At 38.8% G+C, this 24,340-nt stretch overlaps 1 protein-coding gene across 2 annotated transcripts in view; it reads left to right on the top strand.

Moving 5' to 3' along the window:
* LOC128474120 (microtubule-associated tumor suppressor candidate 2-like) overlaps positions 1-24,340 on the top strand; it is a 144,202-nt gene that overhangs the window by 112,470 nt on the left and 7,392 nt on the right. Inside the window, exons 6-11 of one of the 2 annotated variants that reach the window (XM_053456389.1) lie at positions 3,157-3,255; positions 4,940-5,151; positions 16,056-16,122; positions 22,212-22,426; positions 22,920-23,025; positions 23,571-23,644. In XM_053456389.1, coding sequence (XP_053312364.1) covers positions 3,157-3,255; positions 4,940-5,151; positions 16,056-16,122; positions 22,212-22,426; positions 22,920-23,025; positions 23,571-23,644 — 773 coding nt within the window. Of the gene's footprint in view, positions 1-3,156; positions 3,256-4,939; positions 5,152-15,017; positions 15,180-16,055; positions 16,123-22,211; positions 22,427-22,919; positions 23,026-23,570; positions 23,645-24,340 lie in introns of those variants that run through there. The other variant, XM_053456388.1, reaches the window with a different exon arrangement.

The following is a 24,340-nucleotide window of genomic DNA, read 5'->3' as shown; positions in this document are numbered from 1 at the left end:
ATGGGAGGGGGAGGAGGCAGAGTGGTGAATGGGAGGCGGGAGGAGGCAGAGTGGTATATGGGTGAGTTATAGTGGTGTATGGGTGAGTTATAGTGGTGTATGGGGGTATAATGAATTTCAGGGTAGCAGAGTGGTGTATGGGTGTGTAATGAATTTCAGGGAGGCAGAGTGGCATATCTGGGGGAGTTAGAGTGGTGTTTGGGGGGTATAATGAATTTCAGAGTGGCATATCTGGGGGAGGCAGAGTGGTGAATCAGGGAGTATAATGAATTTCAGGGTGGTGGTGCAGGGCATTTATGGGGGGCAGAGTGGCATATCAGGGTGCACAGTGTATGAATTAATATTTACTAATAACTTTGTATTAAAACCTAGTTTGAGAAACACTGTGTTTGGGTTCCTGTAGCTTTTATTATGTCAGTAAAATAAGAAGGTTTTTATTACATTATTTTAAATGTAAAAAATTTGCATTTTTTTAATCCGATTAATCAAAAAAAGAATCGGCCAACTAATTGATTATTAAAATAATCGTTAGTTGCAGCCCTAAACTAAACCTTTTGATGGGCACCTTGTGTACCGCATGGTAAACATAAATCTTTCTAATTATGCTCAAGTCGGATGTTTCACCTGCTATGTGTCTATATACAATATGTATATCTCTTTGAATTCAGTTAATATAATGCATTGCCCTTCACACCAACCATACAAATGGTTAAGAACTGTGTTCAATTTCTATTTTTTATTTTACAATAGACAGTTCATACTGGTTGTTCCCTATGGTCATTAGGCAGAAACCCTCAATTTTCAAGCAATCTTTAAAAATTGCAGCTCATGCTGTTTTGTTATCAGCAATGCCAGGTTTGGATAAAAATAAATAAATATAATTCCACTATTATTCCCTATGATCTATATCACCTCCATTGATCCATATCCTTCAATTCACTGCCAGGTTTTCATTTTTATACCAAGATACCCAGGTATGACAATTATCGTATCCCATCTTTGTATGTAGTGTGATTAACCCCTGACATAATGTTATAGTAGGAGTCCTGCAGCATAAGATATCAAGAAACAATAACAATCATTATAGGATTTTTCCACTGAAAAATGTAAGTATGAGTAATTGTTCAGCCTGTTCTACACTGTATGTGAAAACTAATATTAAAGTCATCTACCAGGGTTCGTACAACAATAGTTTTCATACAATTTCTGTCTGGCAGCGTTTGTCTGGGATCGTTGTGTCCCAACAGCAATAAGTAAACATCTAGATGCTCATTTCTTTTCTGTAACCTTTTGTGTCTCTGTTTTATTATAAAAAAAATTAATAATTTTGTTCTGAAGGTTCTATAATTTATCACTTAACAAATGTCACAGAATAACTAGATGCTGTTATTACTGTTAGAGAAAGAAGCTGCGCCGGGGATAGGACTAGTCACTGAGCTTTTCCACTGGGACAGTTTGATCAAGATTTTCAACAACTGAAGGAGGAAAATTACAATACACTGAAATACTACATTTCCAGGTTGTCAAGTACACACAAAAGGAGACTAGAAAAGGGTTGTAAATTAAGGCTGGCAATCTCTGGCTTTCTGGTTGATGAACTTCTACTAAAGTTTTTGAGGTATGCGCCATAGTGGTAAAACTTTGAATTTGTCCTGCTTCACCTCCCTCAATTGGAAGATTTCCTATGGACATCCATGCGGAATATACCCATGCTTAAGCACCTATGTATTTCTCCTGGGTTATGTTTAAAGAGAGGCTCTTTGACAATTTATGTCTTGGGTACCATTTTATTGTGATATTTTGTGCATGAAGATTAAGCAATTTAGCAGTACTGTGAAACAGGTAATGTACAGCATTTTATATGCTATAAAAATCGCATGCATGCATAAGTTGGATTTACTGTCATTCAGATAGCCCACAGATATTAATAAACCCCCAGAGATACAAAAACATTGTCAGCATATTCATTCAGTACCCTAATCTGAGTTTTATTTCTCCTCCCATTCCCAGGCCCTGTCTGAAATTGGGCACCATTTTAAAAGTGTGATGCAATCCAAACACAACTTCCCACTGTTTGTCAAAACAAAGGCAAACATGCATACAATGAAAGTTTGTTGTTCGATGCTGACCCACAATACACTGATGATGTTGAGGCTGTCCAAAGGTGGTTTTCACCTAGAACAAAATGTACGGGAATAACCACCATATGGTAGGTGCCTTAGTTACCACAGGAGTGGTGTACCACCTCAACATCATCTTATACGATTGCTTATTGAGAGTCACACATAAAGAGAGCTGAGCCATGGCCTTCCCATATTTCACTATCCAATACCTTCCCAGGTCCTCCTACCATCTACTCATATATGATGGGGTAGATCTATAAATGAAGTAGAATTTATAAAAGAACCTAGCAGGCTCGGCCTCATTATAGCATAATCTTTCCAAATGGGTCATTGGGAGACTGACCCTGTATTTAACCTCAGGTTACCACAAATAGTGGTAAGTGAAACATTAGCGCTAAGAGAATCAAAACTCAACATGAAATCACCACAGCAGCTGCCTGTTATGACCTGCATTAAAGGTAGCCCTGGATGAACCACACAGCTCTTAAATGTCCTTGCGCGTTCGCACCTGTGGAAATGTCTACAGGGAAAAAAGTTATGTTTCCGTGACCATTCATGTGATCATTTGCGCCATGAGCATTGGGAGGTTTACAGTACGTGCCAATTTGTGACATGGCCAAGGACTTAACATTCGAGATGCATATATGGTCACATAAGCAAGCAGAAACTAGCATCCATCTTTGCTCCCATGGAAGTTACCACTGAAACGGGTGAAAATATGAGATTTTCAAAGTAACTACAAGAGCAATTATTCAAGATTTCACCCAGCTTTACTGCTAGGTCCAAGAGCAGCTGCTCAATCTGTTCTAACCAAGATGTATTGAAAATATAGCCTCTCTTATAACAGATTAATGCTAGAGGATGGAAGAATGCATTCTTCTGATACTCTATGGGTTAAATAAGTATTTTCGGTTATACATTTAATTGCAAATAATAAAAAAATGGGTGATTTGATTATCATCCATAGTGCTTCCCTGCAAGTAATATTTTCCAATTGTTTGAATACTGAAATATTGTCTTCGGTTTGTAACAGGATCAAAGAAGGAAGCACAGAAAGAACATGAAGTTATCAAGCCTGCAGTTTCTTCCCCAAAAAGACAAATAGTCTCGACTCCCAAACTTCATTCACCAGGTAATAATAAACCGTAAGCCATTTTGCTCTGTCAAAAATGATTTTGTCATTAAATCAAATCAGCAACAGCCAAAAAGCTACCTCAACATCTTATGGTACAAATAGGGCGAAGGTAATAGTATAGGTTTTATGAATGAAAAATGTATAAACTTGTTCTTCCTATATACAATTTCTTGAGGAAACTGCACTTTACATTCTAAATTCACTGCTCTAGGATGAAATATCCTTGAATAGCCTTGTTCTCTCCACCTGGGGCACATCTGTGGTATCAGCTGATCTTGACATGTGGAGAAACTGAGGACAAGAGATTTATCTGTGGTGAAGCTTTCCTATTAAAAATGTACAAAGACGGTTTGAGTATGACACTCAGCATAATTAATTCTCCCCCAAACAAACAAAACAGCAGCATCTGTGGGATGTCAAACCTCTGAATGCGGCTGGTGTTTTATTCTATTTGACATCCCTGGGAAAAACACTGATTTATTGTGGCATAATTAAAGCATTGCAGTTGATATAAAATAAATTAAACTAATTATTCAGAAAGATATATATATATATATATATATATATATATATATATATATTCCATCTATCATCTATGTTTTCTTCTGGCCTAAAATATTTTTTCCCAAATATACAAGATTACTATAATTTTATTTATAACTGTGCAGTGCAGAGGTTGGATCTGGATGAGGGTGATTAGACATCTACTTTTCAGATTGAAGAGTCTGATACATTTCCAGGTTTTTTTATTTATTTTTTTTGTATACATTTTTGTCACATTGCACATGAACCACCTTTTTGTCTATTTATGCTATTTTTTTGTTTTTTACACTTAATAGTCAGTAAATAAGTTTGCAATATTTCTAGAGAAAAATACTATGAAATCTAAGAAATTGCAGCCAGTGGTAGCTCTAACCCCGAGTGAAAAGATTCAGGGGAACCCTGTGTTATGTACAATTGAAAAGGAACAATTATACATAAATGAAGATCAATACATATGATCACAAGCTTATTAATGAACAGAATTATATTGGTATAATTAAGATGCATTATACCAATATAAATGTAAAATGAATATGTGCCTCACACTTCCCACTTTCTCTGAGTCTGAGGGTCCCTTAGACCATATAGAAGAACGCTTCAAAACCCATATTTGTTTACGTGAAAAACATCAACTCTCTGAATGCCATTGTGTGGTTCATATGAAGGTATGCTACTTGCTAGTGACTTTGGTGAGGTGGATTGGAAAAGAGGATATATCTACAACAGGTAACACAGTAGGCATATGAGATAGGATCTTACACTGCTGTGGGCTATAACTTCCATGGTTGTCGCCAATGCTATTGGCTGAGAACCTTTTGTGTTGTAGGTCACAGCAGCTGCAATTGAATTGAAGGAGATGTATGATTACACCACTGCTCCTGTTCTTTCTCATAAATGACAGAGAACCAGTAGAGTTATATATGACCCCCAGGGCTGAGAAGGATTATAGTTTATATGGATATGTCAGTAACAGAACGTTGATCGAAATCCTTTACCTACGGAAAGAAAAATGGTATAAATGTCATAAAAAGTAACTAATTGTACAGAAAGCAAGTAATCAAGTCGGCAATGAACATGATTTGTTAGCAACCCCCTATTACTACAAACTAAAGTGTTTAACTACACTTTACACTTCCAGGGCATGCAAAGCTAAGGCCAACCATCCAAAAGAATGGATATGGTACCAAGGTAGAAGTACAGATGCGAGATGCAGAGCGCCAGGGTACGCAGAAGCTCAAAGACAAGTATGAAGAACAATCAAAGAAACTTTTTTTTGTCCAGGAAGAACTAAAGAAAGCCAGTTGTGGATTTGTGGTTTTTGCTGTGACTACTCAGTATTTCTTCCAGAAGGTAAGAATGCAAAAAATAATTAATAATATCTCCTTTACTTCAAGCTCCTAAACACTCTTTACACTACGTATCAGTTATCTGGCCACAATAATTTATTGTATTGACAGTGTACCCACCAAGACTGGCCAATGAATAGAGCAAAACATTAATACTATGATAACTAACTTTTATTTTAAATGGCTGCTGGGTCTGGTGTGCTGTTTATGATCATTACAAAGACGTTGTAATTTCCTTTCATTAAAGTATTCCTGTTTGATTTTGCTGGACATGTAACAGTAGAAGATAGAAACCTATCAATTTAGAACGTAGCAGCACAATAAAAAGAGCAGTCTCAAAATATGTAATGCTTTAAAACCAGTGGCGGAACTACCGGGGTCGCAGGGGTCGCGACTGCGACCGGGCCCTGGAGTTCTGCCAGTCAGGGGGGCCCAAGGGGTGCCGAGCGGTTGCTGAAAACGACCGCTCGGCAACTCTTGGGCCCCCTTGACTGACAGAAATCCAGGATGCCTCTGCTCCCCGCCGCTGCTGCCGCGGTCACCGCCGTTACCGCCGTCACCGCCTGCCTCAGCGCTGCCCAGAGCGCAGTGTTGGGAGCGTGAGGCGTTTGTTTCGGGTGCCGGCGCTCAGCAGTGAAGCGCCGGCACCCGAGACAAACGCCTCACGCTCCCAACACAGGAGTTGACGGTAAGTGACCTACAAAGGAGGGGGGGTAGTGAGGGAGAGGGTAGATCGTGAGAAGGGGGGGTAGGGAGGGAGAGGGTAGATCGTGAGAAGGGGGGTAGGGAGGGAGACGGTAGATCGTGAGAAAGGGGGGGTAGGGAGGGAGAGGGTAGATTGTGAGAAGGGGGGGTAGGGAGGGAGAGGGTAGATTGTGAGAAGGGGGGTAGGGAGGGGGAGGGGAGATAGTGAGAAAGGGATAGGTGGGGGGGCCCTTAACAGATTCTCACACCGGGGCCCTGAGGTTTCTAGTTACGCCCCTGTTTAAAACACATTTATTGATCTGGAGTTAGGCTGACAACGTCTCTCAAAGAAATGCCATTGATGTCAAGGAAGAGTCGCTTTCAAGGGTTTTACTATTAAAACTATATATAGCTTTTTAAATCAATGTTACAAATGCTGCATGAACCAATCAACAACCAACAAACAAGAGCTGTACATTAACAGACTGGAAAAAATGATGCAGGCCATGTGGAGAGGACGTTAGGATAAACACTCCCATCGCATATATGTATGTTTTGTAGCATATAGCTAGGGTATATCTGCTAATTCAGCTATGATGTACAATGATGTATCCTTATAGTTAAGAGTGATTTTCCTTAAAGGAATGTACCACAGGGTGCCCCATTTATTGAACCTTATGATTGCCACTTAAGGGTTACCATATCTACTATCTTGTTTTTTGAGGGACACACACACACATACCTACTTTTCAAATGTTTGGCTTTAGGAGGACCCAAAGCCCACAATGTTTGCTTGGTGTGATTAGATCCCAGTGTTCTACAACTCTAAGTCTCAATACTGGATACAACATCAGGGAATGGTTTCGAAATCAAACTGTACGATGCATTATTATACTTCAGAACTTGTAAAATGTAAGTTTGCAAGCAGGACCCTCTCTATCAAATATCGTTTTGTCTTAGTCTCTCAGTTCTTTTGCATACCCCTTGAATATATACCATATTCAAAGTTTGGCATCACTTAGCCTTTTTTATGGAAAACAAGAAAATTTCTAGCTGTAACGCAATTGCGAAAGGGTTTACTAATGATCAATTAGCTTTTTATACCAAAACTTGATTTAGCGAACATAACATGCCATTGGAACACAGGACGGATGGTTGCTGATAAAGACCCTCTGTACGCGAATGAAGATATATCATTAAAAATCAATATTTTCCAGCTACAATAGTCATTTACAACATTAACAACATCTACTCTGATCCTTTTTATCGGCAAAATTTGCTTTTCTTTCAAAAACAAGGACATTTCGAAGTGACCCCAACAGGGGCGTAACTGGAAACCTCAGGGCCCCGGTGCGAGAATCTCTTAAGGGCCCCCCCACCCCCAACCCACCTATCCCTTTCTCATGATCTACCCTCTCCCTCCCTACCCCCCTTCTCACGATCTACCCTCTCCCTCCCTATCCCCCCTTCTCACGATCTACCCTCTCCCTCCCTATCCCCCCTTCTCACGATCTACCGTTTTCAGCAACCGCTCGGCACCCCTTGGGCCCCCCTGACTGGCAGAACTCCAGGGCCCGGTCGCAGTCGCGACCCCTGCGACCCCGGTAGTTCCGCCACTAGACCCCAAACTTTTGAATAGTAGTGTATGTATTGTAAAAAGCTCTGCCAAAATTGTTGGCCGTATATAAATAAAACATAATATAATAATACTTTTCTCCGTTGCATAAACAGGTCACAAAGTTGCATAAAAAGTAGTGGTTAAGCCCACCCCCCTTAGCCACATCTATAACTGCACATCATAAAACAAGTGTGCCCCTTGTAGCCATTTGGAATATTGGGAGGTATTTGTTTTATATATTTAGAAAATATGTTACTAGGAGGAATGCAGTTATAGTTACAGCGATACGGTTGTAAGGGTACATTGTAACACAATTTAACAATACAAATACAATTGTAGTTTACTGCCATCTAAATGTCAGCGGTTACATAATCTTCTATATTTATTAAGGCATTCTTTACACTAATAAGGGCAGAGATGAGAGACAAAATGTTAATGCTGTTTAATGAGTAGTGTAATCCAATAAAGGATAATGATTTTTTGGAGTTAATGACTAATGATCTTACCATTCATAGGAAACATATTAGCTCAGGTGCACCGCAGGTTCAGTAATTAACAAAAAACACATTTTCTTTAACACGGCTTCTGCATATATTCCACACAGTGTGTATTAATCTAAAATATTTAATATATAAAAAGATGGTAAGAAAGCAACTTGTTTGTGTATACATCTTTACAAAAAAAGCTAATAGTTGATTGGTTCAGCAGTTGCAGCGTAACATTGTTTTTATCTGGTTTGTCAGGTTGGTATGATTAACTTTGAGCAGTTTTGAGAAAGGATATTCAGACAAAATTGAGATTAAGTGTGATTTTTGGAGAAATCTCAGACTTCTATTATGTACCAGCAAATACTGTACGTTGCTACACAGTGCTGGATCATATCTGAGAATCCCCCTTAATCCAGGGATTTGCTTTCACCAAATGTAACTGACTTGTAAAGGACGCTATTGCCCTCTAGAGGTTAAGATGTGGTACTGCTTTTTTTTTACGATGTTTACGATGGATAAGTGGGGAGGTTGGGTAAATTCCATAAAATAGTTAACAATGTAACAAGAATTAAACATTAATCAAAAAAAGTAGTACAAAATAAAAATAATTTTTCAAACCGTCCAAGATGCAAGTCTACAAATTGAGAAGGACATTTATGGTTTATTTTAATTTCATTAAAGAAAAATTGTTGCGAGTAAGTGTTTGTACATTGGTGTAGAAAAAACTGTATAATACTTGATTTTTTAACTAATTTAGTTTTAATTTTGGGATAACATCCCTTACCCCCGAGTTCTAATTGTAAAAATATACAACATGTTTAAGGGTGCATTAGCTTGTACTCAACAATAAATAAAACAGGCCATAGCTGTCATTCTACAAGATGTCCCCTGTGCTGGGCCAAGGAGGACCACCAGGCTTATATGTGCGTGCATTGTGCACAATGTATCCACACTGCCCCCTAGTGAGTGGGTTCAAAGTTGCTTTCCTGATATAAATGCTAGCATGCTACATAATGGTAGACCAGGGAGTCTCACACAAACATTTTACAGGGGAAAAAATGGCTTAATCAGATCTTTTTCAAATTATATTGGTACACTACAATAATTTCATTTAAAAAATGGACAATGAATTGATAAACTGTTACAGTGGAAACAATAGCGCAAATGGGGTTTGTGATATTTTGTTAGTGTAAGAACTCCAGGCCTTGTGTCACAAACTGACCAGAGTTTGAGTAAATCCTTGATTTAATCAGTTCAAACCATCTAGATTGAGCCTACATTACTCATGTTCGGATACCCAGAAAATCTGGTTCTGGCCCTTGAGGCCTTGAGTTTGACATCCCTTTGACATGTACTACTTAAATTAATTTGTGAAGGTTTTGTGTATGAAGATTCTTTCCAAATTTCTCCATATCATAAGAGATATCTGAGATGAGAAATTTGCTGTGAGAATTCTGATTGATGTATTCATTTTTGTAGATTACCTTGCCCTTAATTAAATTACTCCTATCTACATTTTATAAAATGAATTAAAACACAAACATTTTGTTGAATGTTATCTGCGGTTGAAGTGAAAAGTACTTTGCAGTAAAACTTTTTCCTGCACTTTTTTTTACATCATTAATAGGACTTATTGTCCCCGGCTTTGCATCTGATTAGTATAAAGCCCTCCACAAAGCAAACATTAAAAAAAAACATTAAAACCGGGCCGATGTCTCACTGTACTGTCCATTTTAGCAAAATATTAAAATGTCATGATTCCATTAGCATTTAAGCGCTACGTAAATTGTTGACGCTATATAAATAAAAGATAATAATAATTATTATTTCATTGGTTGAATGCACTGCATTCATAAACTATTCAACCAATTGCACCTTTTTATCATTGTACACCACTGGCAATCTCACATATTTTACATTTTCCAATTCACGAAACACAGGAGAATAAAGTTCTAGTGGTCTGCAATCGTGCTAGAGTGTTGTTTACCTAATGTCAGGTAGAGACTGCTACTTAAAGTGATTTATACTCTGTAGAATTCTACACACACTTACACACTCATGCTAACACACATATACACACTAATGCTAACATCCATTCAAAATAAATTTCACAAACACACACGCAGACATGCTAACACACACTGCCACTCACTTTAGGCCACAAATTACATCATCATCATACCCTTACCGTCACTGAAGCTTTTTTTTTTTTATGGTTCGCACACTTTGTGAGCAGCCACATTACTGCGGGGTCACATAAAATTGCATTAACATTCCTGCCTCAGGCAGGAATCTAAGTCAAACTGGCCCTGTTTAAAGAATTTTAAAGCCTTTTAAGTAGGCAATTAGTGGCACAAGTACAGGACCAGAGAGGGTCCATTGTGCTGCAGCTCTGGAGATTCATCTTCTTCTGATCTCCAATAGGCTCCCAGATCATCTAAATTTGCTTCTCAAATAGCAAAGCATCATGGGTATACGAGTATGCCTGAGAAAAATAGAAATAAATGATTATGTTACTACTATAACCGGAATGACATGGATATTCCTTCCAACCAAAAAACAGTAACAAAATGGTATAAATGTATTCTGGGGGTTACCCTTTAATATAAACGTTCTAAATATGACAGATGTATTGGCTTACTTTGGTACCTAAAGTGTCACTCCATTCTGAAATTTTAAATAAATAGGTCTGGAAATAATTCTTTCAAATGTTCTTTTTTTCATATTAATGACATAATTGTGTTTTGAAGCCAGTGGATATAGTTAATGATCTGTAGAGCTCATTCAAATCTGTTGCTTCAAGAAAAGATTTCACACTGAATACCCTTTAAGCAAATTAAACTGCTTGATGCCACGGTTGACCTTTCACATCATACTCACATTATAAAAGTTTCTCAGCCTTTCTCAGTTTAACTCAAATGGACTTGGACAGCAGAGACTGGCACTTTTGTATCTTGACATCTCTGGAGGCTCATCCCTGTAGGAGTCAAGAAGAGGGCAAGGAAAGATAGCTAGACAAAGCCTTGAGGACCAGGGTAAAGACTGGGCATAGTCGCACATGAGTTATTTTAAGGGCTGCAAAAAAATGTCTTCAGTGATGTGACAAAAATGCAACACATAATAACTAAGTGAACAGATTTCTTAAAGTGCTAATATATTATGTTTTAACATGGAAGGGCGTATCTTGAGTACTTGGCACCCAGTGCGGATCCTGTATGTGGCACCCCCTTTAAAAATGTAAAGACACAAAAGTTTGTAAATTGTATGTCAACTGGAAAGACCTAGAGATCTAAAAAAAAAAAAAAAAAAAGAAATTAACTGATAAATAAGTTTAAATAAATAACGTTTACTGTACAGGTATTGCACAGCATAACCTCCCATCACTATATACTGAGCCAGACATTGATGGTGGTACAGTGTAACCCCCATCACTATATACTAAGCCAGACATTGGTAGGCCCTGAAATAGCCTGCTTGTGCTGCCTCTGCCCCCGAAACAGCCTGCCTGTCTCATTTCTGACACTAAACACATACATACATTACACTCACTCACTTACTGGACCAAAGGAGAGAGAAAAGAGATGTGATAAACTCCTTTATGTATTTAAATGTTTCTAACAAAGTACGAGGGAAGTTAATTTAAGGGGGGAAATGTTACAACAAAATGTATTATAAGGAACTGATTAAGGACCGTCATCTTGGAAAAAGGACTAGATGGGCTGAATAGTTCTTATCTGCTGTCAAATTCTGTTTCTATGCCATGATGTAACCAAACACCATATTATCTAAAATATATTGCAATATTTCCTGTAAGCTCGCATCAGTTTGTTATTGTATGTGTTATTGTATGTGTTGATAAATTGTTCTAATGAATGTAACAGCGCTGCGGAATCTGCCAGCGCTTTATAAATAAATGTAATGTCTGAGAGCCCGGGGGGGAGGGGCAATAAAAAAAAGTGTTTTGGATCTTTAGACTGGATTTAAAGTTTACACTGGGTATAAACAGAGTGGGAGATCAATTGTTATACTGAATAACTCTCTTTATTATGCAACATACTGTATATAAGATTTACGAATATACACTTTGCGGCATGAATATTATACACACTGTGTTGTATATGTTATGAAACATGAAACCTATTGCATATTAATTGGGGCATCTAGCAACAGGATTTCCTATTATTTTAAGAATTTATTATTTTTGATGTCAAGATGTTCTGTTTCACTTCATATGGGGTATATTCATAATAAATTATAATTAGAACCTATGTAATGTTATCCCTAGTAAGGTCCCATGTTATGTACGTAATTTGTGTTTTTGTGACATTATGAACTAAGGTATTTATAGCTATTTATACTGCTATATTGATAACATACGATCATCTTCATCAACATGTAATTATTATAAAATATGTAAAGGTGACAGTTACCTTTTAACCCTTAGAGACAGTTCTTTTGCATTGGGAAGCCCCCCCCCCGAATGTCCTTAGTTTATCTAATATACAATAACACACACTTTCACTAAAACACCATAAAGATACAAACATATGCACATACACTCTTTCATTCTCTTCCTCTTTCTATGTTGTGTTTTGTTGTGTTTTAGGCACCACTAATCCTAGGCTCACCTCTGATACTCTAACACTATATACTGACACACACTCATACTAACACCATACACAAACATACACACTATTAACACCCTACAGTGACTTACACACACTAATAGCATACACTCATATGCTAACACCATACCTTACACAAATACTATTACACACATAAATGCCATACAGTAACACACACTAAACACCTAACACACACTTTAACACCATGCCCATACGTATATGGATACTCCAGAGATCTCCAAGAATGCCAGTGCCAGAGTTGTGCTAGCGACATCCTTTTGTACCCAGACTGACAGCCAGATGCTGATAACCCTTTCTTGATCAGGATGTACCATTACGTCCTGCGGTTCTTACTATTGAGGAAGCAGGACCTAGTAGGATGTTCTGCATGTTAATGCATGTTAAAGGCTGATGCTGGCTACCCTGGATGCTGGGAAGACCAACTTCAGCCTATCTGGAGCCCTTCTGCACATGTAACTGCTTTTTAACCAATCAAATCAGATTCATTCAATAGACAAAGGCAACGTGAGAAACATTGCCTTTGTTTGTGTTCTCTGCCGCTCTCCATAATGAGCTGGACAAAGACTAGAAAATATTACAGCTTAACAAAAAGCACATGGAACACTATTTTATAACCTTTTATTAAATACATTTAAGAATTGCTTATTATGGAATTATAGTGTTAGGTTTTCTTAGTTGGAAGTTTTAGGGATAGGTTTAATTTAGTAAGTAAGTTGCATTGGTAAGTTTAGTTAGTGGCGGATTTGACCTTTTTTATTTTTTATTCTAATTTGTTGATAGGATTGTTTGGTGGAGTTTAGCTAGTTAGTAAATATGTTTACTTACTGGTTAGTAAGTGGAAAGTTGTATTAAATTAAAAGATTGTATTTGGTGTATGGAGGGTAGGTTTGGTAGCAAAGTTTTGTAGGGTTAATCCTAAATCATCTATTTAGTCCAGTGGTGATATATATTATGTGTGCCACATTTTTTTGACACCCCTATAAATTCATATGAGAAAAATATATTTGAAGTACATTCTCATTGCTATTTTACATTTTTAGTACACCTGGGTGACTAGGAACAGGTAATTATTTAATCTTGACATTTTGTTTTACAGGGGTATAAATATTAGGCAACGCATTGGTCAAATTACTGTAGCCATACATCTCAAATGGTAAGACCAAGAAATATAGTTGTGATGTGCGGCAAAAGGTTGCCAAGCGTCACAAAATGGGAAGTGGCTATAAGAAAATAGCAACAGCATTGAAAATGTCCATTTGCACCATTAGTTAACCCGAAATGTTGTGAATCAACCTGAAAGAGGACGTATATCTATATTGTCTCACTGTGAAGGGGATGGTTTGAGTGGCAAAAAATCTGACACTGATCCAATACATACCCCAAAATCAACACAAAAATTGTTTACTGACCACTGTCCTAACATGGCCATCCCAGTGTGGACCAGTATTGCCTAAAATAGTGCCAACAATTGTGCCACCCATATATTTAACTTGTTTTTAATAAACCTGTGTTGTGTTTCCAATTGTTTGATATCCATGAAAGCAGAGTATTGTTTGTGTATTGTTTGAAGAAAAGATCAAACGGTTAAACATTCCGGTCAGAAACAAAAATGTGAAATTGCAAGTTTTTATGAGAAAAAAAAGAAAGTTGGAGAATGATGTTGTGGAAACAGCTGCATAAGATATGTTTATATGCCCCTAGATAAATACCCTGTAGTCCAAATACATTTTTATTGGGTTAAATTTAAATATGAGGCCACCATACCACCTCAAAGACACAAGCCCACTAACAAACTCCAAGTTTGAAAACTCAAAATGTGCATATTTCAGAGAGAGAGAGAGAGAGAGAGAGAGAGAGAGAGAGAGAGACTTTATAACAGGGGTTCTCAAACTGCGGCCCTCCAGCTGCTGCAGGACTACATCTCCCATAATGCTCCTTCAGCTAAGGGGCTAGCTGAGGAGTATGGGAGATGTAGTCCTGCAGCAGCTGGAGGGCCGCAGTTTGAGAACCCCTGCTTTATAACATCCCTAACACACACACATATATATATATATATATATATATATATATATATATATATATATATATATATATATATAATATATAATATTATAGGATTTGCCAATATTCAGGGAATGTTTTTGACCACATTCTCTTTCATATTAGATTATAGCACATGTAATGCAGAATGGTTTTGGAAGGAAGCCCCAGTTGTCCTGAAAAAAACCCCGACAATATATGGTTTGTATGTTTACATTAAGTGAGAGAGGGAGAATTACAGCTGTACAAAAGAGATTGCAAAAACGCCGAAACCCCTTGCATCCTCATGTGTAAACTGTGTCATTAAGGGGTTAAATTGCTATCGATCTACTGCTTGTCTCAAGCAGCACTAGGACCCCTCCCATCAGCCGGCTGGTAGCTTGCTGCCGGGATTCCTCAGCATAATAGTGACACAGAGGCTGCACAAACAGCTGTATCACTGAGACAATACAAAGGCACCGGGAAGATCGCAGCTTCTCCTTAGGATTTAGCACTAAGCTGAGGTTCTGGATGTAGTTGCCCCCCCTGGGGCACGATGGGCCAGTGCTGTGGCAAGGTTTGTTTTTGCTGTCATTATTAAGACTCCCCTCTTTCTTTCTCTTGTACCAAGGACAGAGCTAAGATGAGCAGAGGATGGTTGATGCCTCCTTTGTCCAGCCCTGGAGCCTTGCTATTCATATATAAATAGTCTGCTAGTATCCTGTATAGATCATGCCTCTATCAGTAACAGTTGGTTTCACACACACTGTATCATGTCTGCGACTATATATATATATATATATATATATATATATATATATATATATATATATATATAATATTAACTTTCATGCGTTATTCTGGCTTTGTTTTGGTGTTTTGGTCTCAGGGTTGGTTACTTGTATTGTAGCTTTGTCTGCATCAGGTACTATTTTACACCAGTCAAAGGACTTAATTAACCAACATCATACTGGAACTGACGTGGTTAATACTATTTCCTCCCACCCATGAAGGTGTTGTAGTGAGGTCACAGCCAATCAGATACATTTTTAATAATAATAATAAACCGCAGCCTCTTCGCAGCCACGCCTGAGTCAGGAAAAAAAACAATGGAAACCAGTATAGTTTTTATTTATTTTTTTTGAATTTAATGGCATGTCATGATATACAGTTTGGTTATCTTACTGCATTTGCATCTTCTGCTTATGCTGGGAAGTTGTTTCACTTATCCCAGTAAATTAAAACATCTTTACATTCTTAAAGCTTAAAATTGGGAATAGAAATGTATACATTCTACCTCGTGTTAGTGCTGTAAAATACTATGTGATTTGTTACAATACATAAACACTCTGTCAGCGTTCTATGTAATAATAATACTTATAAGGAAAAAAAAAGTTTTGGCAGAATGTGTTCTGTTAAAATGTATTAACAAAAATATCTATTTTCACTACAGAGTGCCAAAGGCCTTATGAAAGAAAGAGAGCTAGCAGCTGAGCTTGCGGCAATCAGAGAGGAAGTTGGTGAGTAAAACACGTTCTAGGTGTGCAAATGGTGAGGTACATGGAAACTGGACGATGAAAACAATTATGCTCCACTTGTGTCCAAAATGTATTCCGTGATCAACTTTGTCTCTCTTCCTGTTTAGTCTGAAAGTGATTTCATGTAAGATTTGGAAATTAGTTTTTTTCTAGTTCCAAGCTCTTCCAGTTGCGATTACTCCCACCAAGTGTCCCTCTTTTGAAGGTCCATCTTTGGGACCCAATCTTTCTGCTCCTCTTTCTTCCCCTGATGTCCATCTTTTTTCTAGGATTTTGAAAGTTTTTCTCGTTATTAGTATATCACAGTATTTTACAGCCCCAAAAGTTTCAATAATGTGTATGGTATTAGAAACAACAAAAATAGGTCTAATAAATTACATTTTGGAAATAAAATACACTATTACTCCTATAAATGCCTTGTATAGTTACAGCCTTTTGGCTTAGGTCAAAGCTTGGTCCTCTGGCTTTAAGACTGGAAATGCAGAGAAGCCTGAAGTGTTCTCATAGGCACCCTATTTGGTCCATCAGGGTGCCTCTGTGGAAGAATACATGCTCTAGCACACAGATCTGGTAGGCACTATTTTTTTTCTCTCACTTGCCTGGCCTATGGCTGGCAGATAGCAAATTTAATTTTTAATGCCAGCTATAGGCTGGGATCTGAAAAAGGTTTTTGCTGTTTCACAGAATTCACTTTTTGTGCACTTTTTATATGGATTTTGTATCGTACGACAAATATTTATCACATTTTAAATGTTTCAGATCAACCAACTAATTTTAATATAAGACAAGGACAACATAAGTAAATGATCATTTCATTTATTGAAGTTAATGAGTTAATCAAAACCAGCCATGTGAAAAAAAACACCTGCCCCCCTGAGTCTAATAACTGGGTGTGCCACCTCAGCGGCAACAACTGCAATCAAGTGGAAATGAGACTATTAAATTGCTGTGGATGAATTATTGTCCACTCTTCTTGGCAGAATTGTTTTAATTCGGTTATGTTCGAGGGTTACGAGCATGAATTGCATTTTTAAGATCATGTCTTAACTCATTGTGGTCATTGTCCTGCTGCATAACCCTACTGCACTTGAGCCTTGGGTCATGAACCAATGACTTGACACTCTCCTTTAGGATTTTCAGGTACAGAGCAAAACTCATGGTTCTATCAATTATGGCAGGTAGTCCAGGTACTGAATCAGCAAAGCAGCCCGACCTTCACACTACCACCACCGTGTTTGACTATTAGTATGACGTTCTTAGCTTTATGACAGATGTAAAGGTGTAAAGGGACCCATGTCTTCCAAAAAGTTCCCTTTTTGACTTAACATTCCACAGAATATTATCCCAAAAGTCTTGGGGGAAATGTGAGATGAGTCTTTGTGTTCTTTTTGGTCAGAAGTGGGTTTCACCTTCCAGCTTCCCCATGGATGCCATGTCTTTTTATTGTGGAATCATGAACAATGACCTCAACTGAGGCAAGTGAAGCCTGAAATTCTTTACATGATGATCTGGGAGTTCTTTGTGACCTCCTGAATGAGTTGTTGATGCACTGGAAGGATGCACGTCCTGGGAAGGTTCACAGCTTTTCCAATGGTTCTCACCGTGGTTCGATGGAGTCCCAGGGACTTCAAGAGAAATGAGAATGTAACCAGACTGATCCAAAACTTTGTTTCTCGTTAATGCTTGAATTTATTTAAATCGTAGCATCATAGTTACATAGTTACATAGTTCATAAGGTTGAAAAAAGACCTAAGTCCATCAAGTTCAACCCTTCTACCTAACCTTCCTATTCTTGATCCAAAAGAAGGCAAAAACACCCTAATTAAGCTACTTTGAATTCTGCCAGGAGGCAATCGGATTTCTCCTTGGATCAAGAAGCTCTAAAATATTAATGTTATTCTATTTATAGCCCTGTATGCCATGCCTTTCTAAGAAAATATCGAGGCTCCTTTTGAAGGTATCTAATGTATTGGATAACACTACCTCCCTTGGAAGTGAATTCCATACCTTAATTGTCCTCACTGTAAAAAATCCCTTCCTTTGTCGTCTATGAAACCTGCGCTTTTCCAGTCTCTGAGGGTGACCTCTTGTTCTTTGTATATTTCTGTTATTGAACAGGTCACTGAAGAGCTCTTTATATTGGCCCTGCATATATTTATATATAAAATTACTTTTTTCACATATGGCCAGGGAGGGTTGGATTGCTTTTTTACTTATATACATGAAATCATAATTTACTTGGGTTGTCTCTGTCTAATATTAAAATAGGTTTGATGATCTGAAACATTTAAGTGTGATAAATGTGCAAAAATAGAAGAAATTAGGAAGGCGACTAAATGCCCTCTTTGTACGAGGACACCAACGCAATACAAAAAATGAACACTTATATAGTTTTTGTCTTGTATGTTGGATTTCTTCCTCTAGCTTCGTTACTTATTCCTAATGATATTGTTATTGACCAGACATCATCCTTATAGTAACAAAAGAGAGAACATATTATAGGCCCAGCTGCACTGGAATTCTGAGCAGTCTCTTGGAATTTTCAGCAAGGGGCTGCTTCTGTCCATCAGTGGCGACTCTAGAAACAATATATAGGGGGGGCACACAAGATACCACAGTCAAACTGGGGGGGCATTCATAATTTCCAAAAGTAATGTGCTATGGAATTATAGTTTTGTTATTGGGCTAAAATAATACTTGATCATTCAACATGGGAAGCCTGAAGCCACAATTGAGTGCGACTAATCCTTGAAATAAATATTATAACACAATAAATAACTTTCCACTAAATGATTTCAGGGCCTTGAACGTTTTGTCCCCTGAAGTCACTACAACTTCAGGAGGGCATTTTATCTCTGGATAAATATAAATTAAATAATTCCTACTGTAAGTTAAGTGCCAGGAAACAGATGACCAAACACACACACCAACACAGGCTCTGTCACACCAACACCCAGACACACACATCAGGACAGGCTCTGCCACACCGACAACCAAACACACACACACACACCAGGATAGGCTCTGCCACACAGACACCCACACACATCAGGACAGGCTCTGCCACACCCACATCCAAACACACACACACCAGGACAGGCTCTGACACACTGACACCCAAACACACACCCTAGGACAGGCTCTGCCACACTGACAACTGAACACACACACCAGGACAGGCTCTGCCACACCAACACCCAAACACACACCAGGACAGGCTCTGCCACACCAACACCTATACACACACACACCCGAGGACAGGCTCTGCTACACTGATAACCAAAAACACACAAACAGCAGGACACAATCTACGTCACAGACGTCTACATCAGGATGGATTTTTCATACTGCATTGTCGTTTATACCCCCCTTAGTGATTTTGCCCCTTGTGTATTGATGCCCCTGCTGCCCATATATATATTAATATTAGCCCCAGTTGCCGATAGCAGGTATAGATCAACACATTAAAACACAAACCAAGCTTTACATGTATAGATCAACTGATATTCACTTGTGATCTCAGCACTGAAGGTATATATCAAATAAACAGAATCAGACATACAAATCCTGTATTTGCAGGTATACAATAGTATATGAAACGTAGCATTGCAGGTATAGATCAAATAAATACATGGAAACAGCATTGCAGGTATTAATCAACTGAATAAGACATACAAACACTGTATTTGCAGGTATACATAAATAATGTATGGAAATATATAGATATGGCTCTACAGAATAACGCAAAAACCCAGCATTGCAGGTATAGATCAACTGGAATTCACATAAAAACACGTCATTAAAAGGTATATTTAAAACCCCCTAAATTACAGGCATAGATCACAGGTTGCGTCCACACTGCCCACACAGCAATCACACTCCTATCATACCAAGGCAACCAGTAAATGCTGGTACCTAGGCAAGATGGGACTGTGCTTGCTGTGATTGCTGTTAGCAATCACACTCCTATCATGCCAGGTCAGCCAGTACATGATGGTACAGGGTGGCTGTAAGTGATGTGTAGACCCCATACTGCTGGCAGCATCAATACACAAGGGGGCAGCTAGCTAGGTTTCAGCATGTAGTGGCTGACTTGGCATGATAGGAGTGTGATTGCTAACAGCAATCAAAGTCCCATTATGCCTAGGTTCCAGCACTTACACATCCAACCAGTAAATGCTGGAACCTAGGCATGATGGGACTGTGATTGCTGTTAGCAATCACACTCCTATCATGCCAAGTCAGCCACTACATGCTGGTACAGGGTGGCTGTAAGTGATGTGCAGACCCCATACTGCTGGCAGCATCAATACACAAGGGAGCAGCTAGCTAGGTTTCAGCTTGTACTGGCTGACTTGGCATGATAGGAGTGTGATTGCTAACAGCAATCAAAGTCCCATCATGCCTAGGTTCCAGCACTTACACATCCAACCAGTAAATGCTGGAACCTAGGCATGATGGGACTGTGATTGCTATTAGCAATCACACTCCTATTATGCCAAGTCAGCCAGTACATGCTGGTACAGGGTGGCTGTAAGTGATGTGCAGACCCCATACTGCTGGCAGCATCAATACACAAGGGGGGCAGCTAGCTAGGTTTCAGCATGTACTGGCTGACTTGGCATGATAGGAGTGTGATTGCTAACAGCAATCACAGTTCCATCATGCCAAGGTTCCAGCACTTACACATCCATGCTATCACACACACATTCATCCATATACTCATTCATTCACAGATTCATTCCCTCAATCACCCATACTCATTCAAACACCCTCCCCACCCCCTTACCTGCACTGCAGCTCCTCGATGCCGCTCACAGACTTCAGCAGGGGGCGCGGCCTCCCTCTGCGTTCTCTGCTAGCTTCCGCTTCCTCTATGCAGTACAGAAGATCCTCCCACAGGTAAGTAGCAGGGCTCGAGGTGCGGCCCAAGTAAGATCGGTTGCCCTGGCTGCCGATCTTACGCGGGCCGCACCCTCTCTGTCCTCCACATTAAAAAAAAAAAAAGACGGGATTTAAAGTCGCATTGCGACTTTATTCCAATTTCGGCAGGGGGGCAACAGGGGGGGCAAGGATTAACCTAGGGGGGGCAATTGCCCCCCCCTTGCCCCCCTGTAGCGACGCCACTGCTGTCCATCCATCTTAGGATGGAACCAAGCTTTGCAGAGTGTATTGTATAGAAACCCTTCACATAGCTTGGGGCCAGGGCCACCATCAGAAGTTTTGGGCCACCTCCCCAGACAAGCCGTGAGGGCACTGACAAGCCATTTGGGGACAAAGGTATCTTTAAAGGTTCGTGGGAGAATGGCGCTACCAGTGATGGCTAGGGGGACCACATTTTATTTCTGCCATTCAAGGACACAGTTTGAAGCAGATGAGATTACATAAAATGGGTGTATCGTATATATACACAATACACAATAGAATGCAGAAATTATTAGGAAGCCTTGGGAACCATGCTGATTTCAGATCTAAAATATACATACAGTCCATACCAGATATGATCAGTCTTAGACAATTAACCCCCTCCATTACCAGACATGAGCAGTTCAAATTAACCCCCTCCATTACAAGACATTAGCAGTTTAAATTAACCCTCTCCATTACTGGACATCAGCAGTTTCAGTTAAACTCCTCTATTATCAGACATTAGACACAGTCACATACACACAGTGTGCACCTGGTGCTGGCTGTAGGTTACGCTGAGCTCCATCTGGAGGAACTCCGCCAGTCAGAAGTCTAGATGTCTCTCCTTATTGGCGGAGACCTCCTTCACCATAGTGAGGGCTCCTCCTTCAGCTGAACTAGTCGTCCAGTGCTGAGCTTTTTGGGGTTTTGTTTTTTAATTGCAGTGACAGCCGTGCCCCTTACAACTCTAACATGCTGGTGGGAAGGCCATCATAACAGGAAAAAAGTTACTTTTTTTAAAAGTGCGTCAATGCAAAGCTTAAGGTCATCAGCAAAGAGCTCTAATACCATATTTAATATTTAAGACACAAAAATATATTTTTTAAAAATATTAACTTGGATCTCTAATCAGTGACATTTGATGTGACATTTATGTATTCCAGCCTTAAACCTTTCAAGGTGTGAAAAATTACAAAAAGAGAAAGAGGAGCTGGAAATCAAATTTGATAATGAAGTGAGGAAGCTTGAATGCCAACAACAAGAAGACCTTCAATCACTAAAGGATCGTTTACAGTTGCAATACATTGAAGAAATTGAGTGTTTACGGAAGGAACAAAACATCGAACTTAACCGGATTCAATCTCAGCATCAGGAGCAGGTCAGTTATAAGTTGGGTGCCTGCCCTCTGTTTAAGGTGGCAGTCCTTGAGGTTTGTTCACTAAATGGTGAGTTTGCAGGGAGCCAAAATGTACAAAAATCCTTTTTATTTTCTAACAATCAGCATTAATTCCAAATTCATATTCATAGATACACAAGGTTTTTCTTTTTCGGTTTTAAAAAACACCCTACAATTTCATTTGGTTGTTGAACAAAATCTCTAGCACTTTCACATGAATGTTTGCCTTACTGCTACTGTCTACGTGCTTGGCTTACCAGGTTCCTGACTACCATAGATTGCCGTCTGCCCTGAATTTTGATTTTGTGACTATTCTTTTGCCTAAACCTTGCATATTTGGTGTTCTTTTGATTCCTGATTTTTGCCTGCCTCCTGACCACCAGTTATTGCTGTCTCTTTTGATCTATACCAGTGTGCCCCACACATATCTTAAGGTATCTTCACATTTTCTCTTAATATGTTGTCTTTCACACAGATTGAATACCTAACTGTAAATCAAGAGGCCACCCTGTCAGAGCTAAAACATACTCACACTGCTGTCATTGATTCGATGCATGATGACCATAAGAGACTGGTTCACGGTAAAATCTTGGACTTTATTATGTATAGATTGATATGTTTTTTATTCTGTACATGCCCTATTGGTTAATTCTTTTTTTGGACATTTTGATGCAGAAAGTCTGATCATCTTCAGCTAAAGAGATTCATCTAGACACTGAGACATATCATTTTAAGATATGAAAAACAACTCAAACAACCTTTTAAGGTTTTAGCATAGGTAACAATGTATATTTGGTTATATTTTGTACTTGTTTTCTCAAGCTATAAGCTCATCAGGCCCTCTAGTGGTATATTGTGTGATTGCAATTCTGATTAAAAAGAGCCATTTACAATATGTTTAATATTAACATATTAACTAGCACACTATTGAAATCACAGTTGGGTTGATACACCAATGAGTTGAGTTTTCCGTCAAGTTAAGTACTGCAGTCACCTGAGTTCAATGTGAACTTGCATATCGTCTCCTATGTTTCATTGTTCACATGCATTAAATACTTGTCTCACAATATTTTATGGCAAACCTAAACATGGCCAAATTACATACAGAATATTTTCTTATTTTAAGAACTGAAAGAAAGTCATGAATATGACCTCAAACTGCTTGAAGACAGCTTTGAAAAACTACGATTGTCATTACAGGTAATTATGCATCAAGCTTCTTTACTATATAAAAACGATTTACAGTATTAATGTTAGCCATGTGCAGCATTGGAGGTTATGTGTAATGTTGTGTAGAGCTACAGGCAGTGCAGTCACCATAGAAACCACCTGAATGGTTCCACTGACTGCTCAAAATTTCCCATGCTCTATTATACTGTCTCTGTATGCATGCTGTCTATGTTAACTACAGTGAGTTAACATAGAAGTTGGTGGGACTGCTGAAAACACTTTCATCGTTTGACTCACAGAGCACTTGCTCAACCCTTTGGGACTCTTATCTATAAGTAAACCTCACTAAACCTTCACTATAGGGAGAGTTGACATGAGCTTACCTTGACTTCAGTGTACATTAAACATGGCTAACCCCAGTGTGGTTGTACTGAAGGAAAGGGTTGGCCGGCCCTGTCTAGTTAAATCAGTGAGATTTTCTCCTAAATTCTCCTGATTTTGAATTAATTTTGGTGGAAAAAAACAACCAGTGTTGGGCCTTCATAATCAATGAAACTGAAGGAGCTGAGGTCTATAATGCTTTGTAAACTCCCCCCCCCCCAACTGTCCTTATGAGGGCCTTGACACATTTATATAGATGAGAGCATTCAGGATTTGATCTGGATTATGGCAGTTGACAGCTGGGTCTCCAGGATTTTTTGGATCTGCTCCTTTCACTCCTGATTC

Source organism: Spea bombifrons, chromosome 2 (assembly GCF_027358695.1).
Source record: "Spea bombifrons isolate aSpeBom1 chromosome 2, aSpeBom1.2.pri, whole genome shotgun sequence".
NCBI lineage: Eukaryota > Metazoa > Chordata > Amphibia > Anura > Pelobatidae > Spea > Spea bombifrons.
The sequence above is the reverse complement of the archived record's forward strand: the minus strand, read 5'-3'. Positions and strand labels throughout refer to the sequence as shown.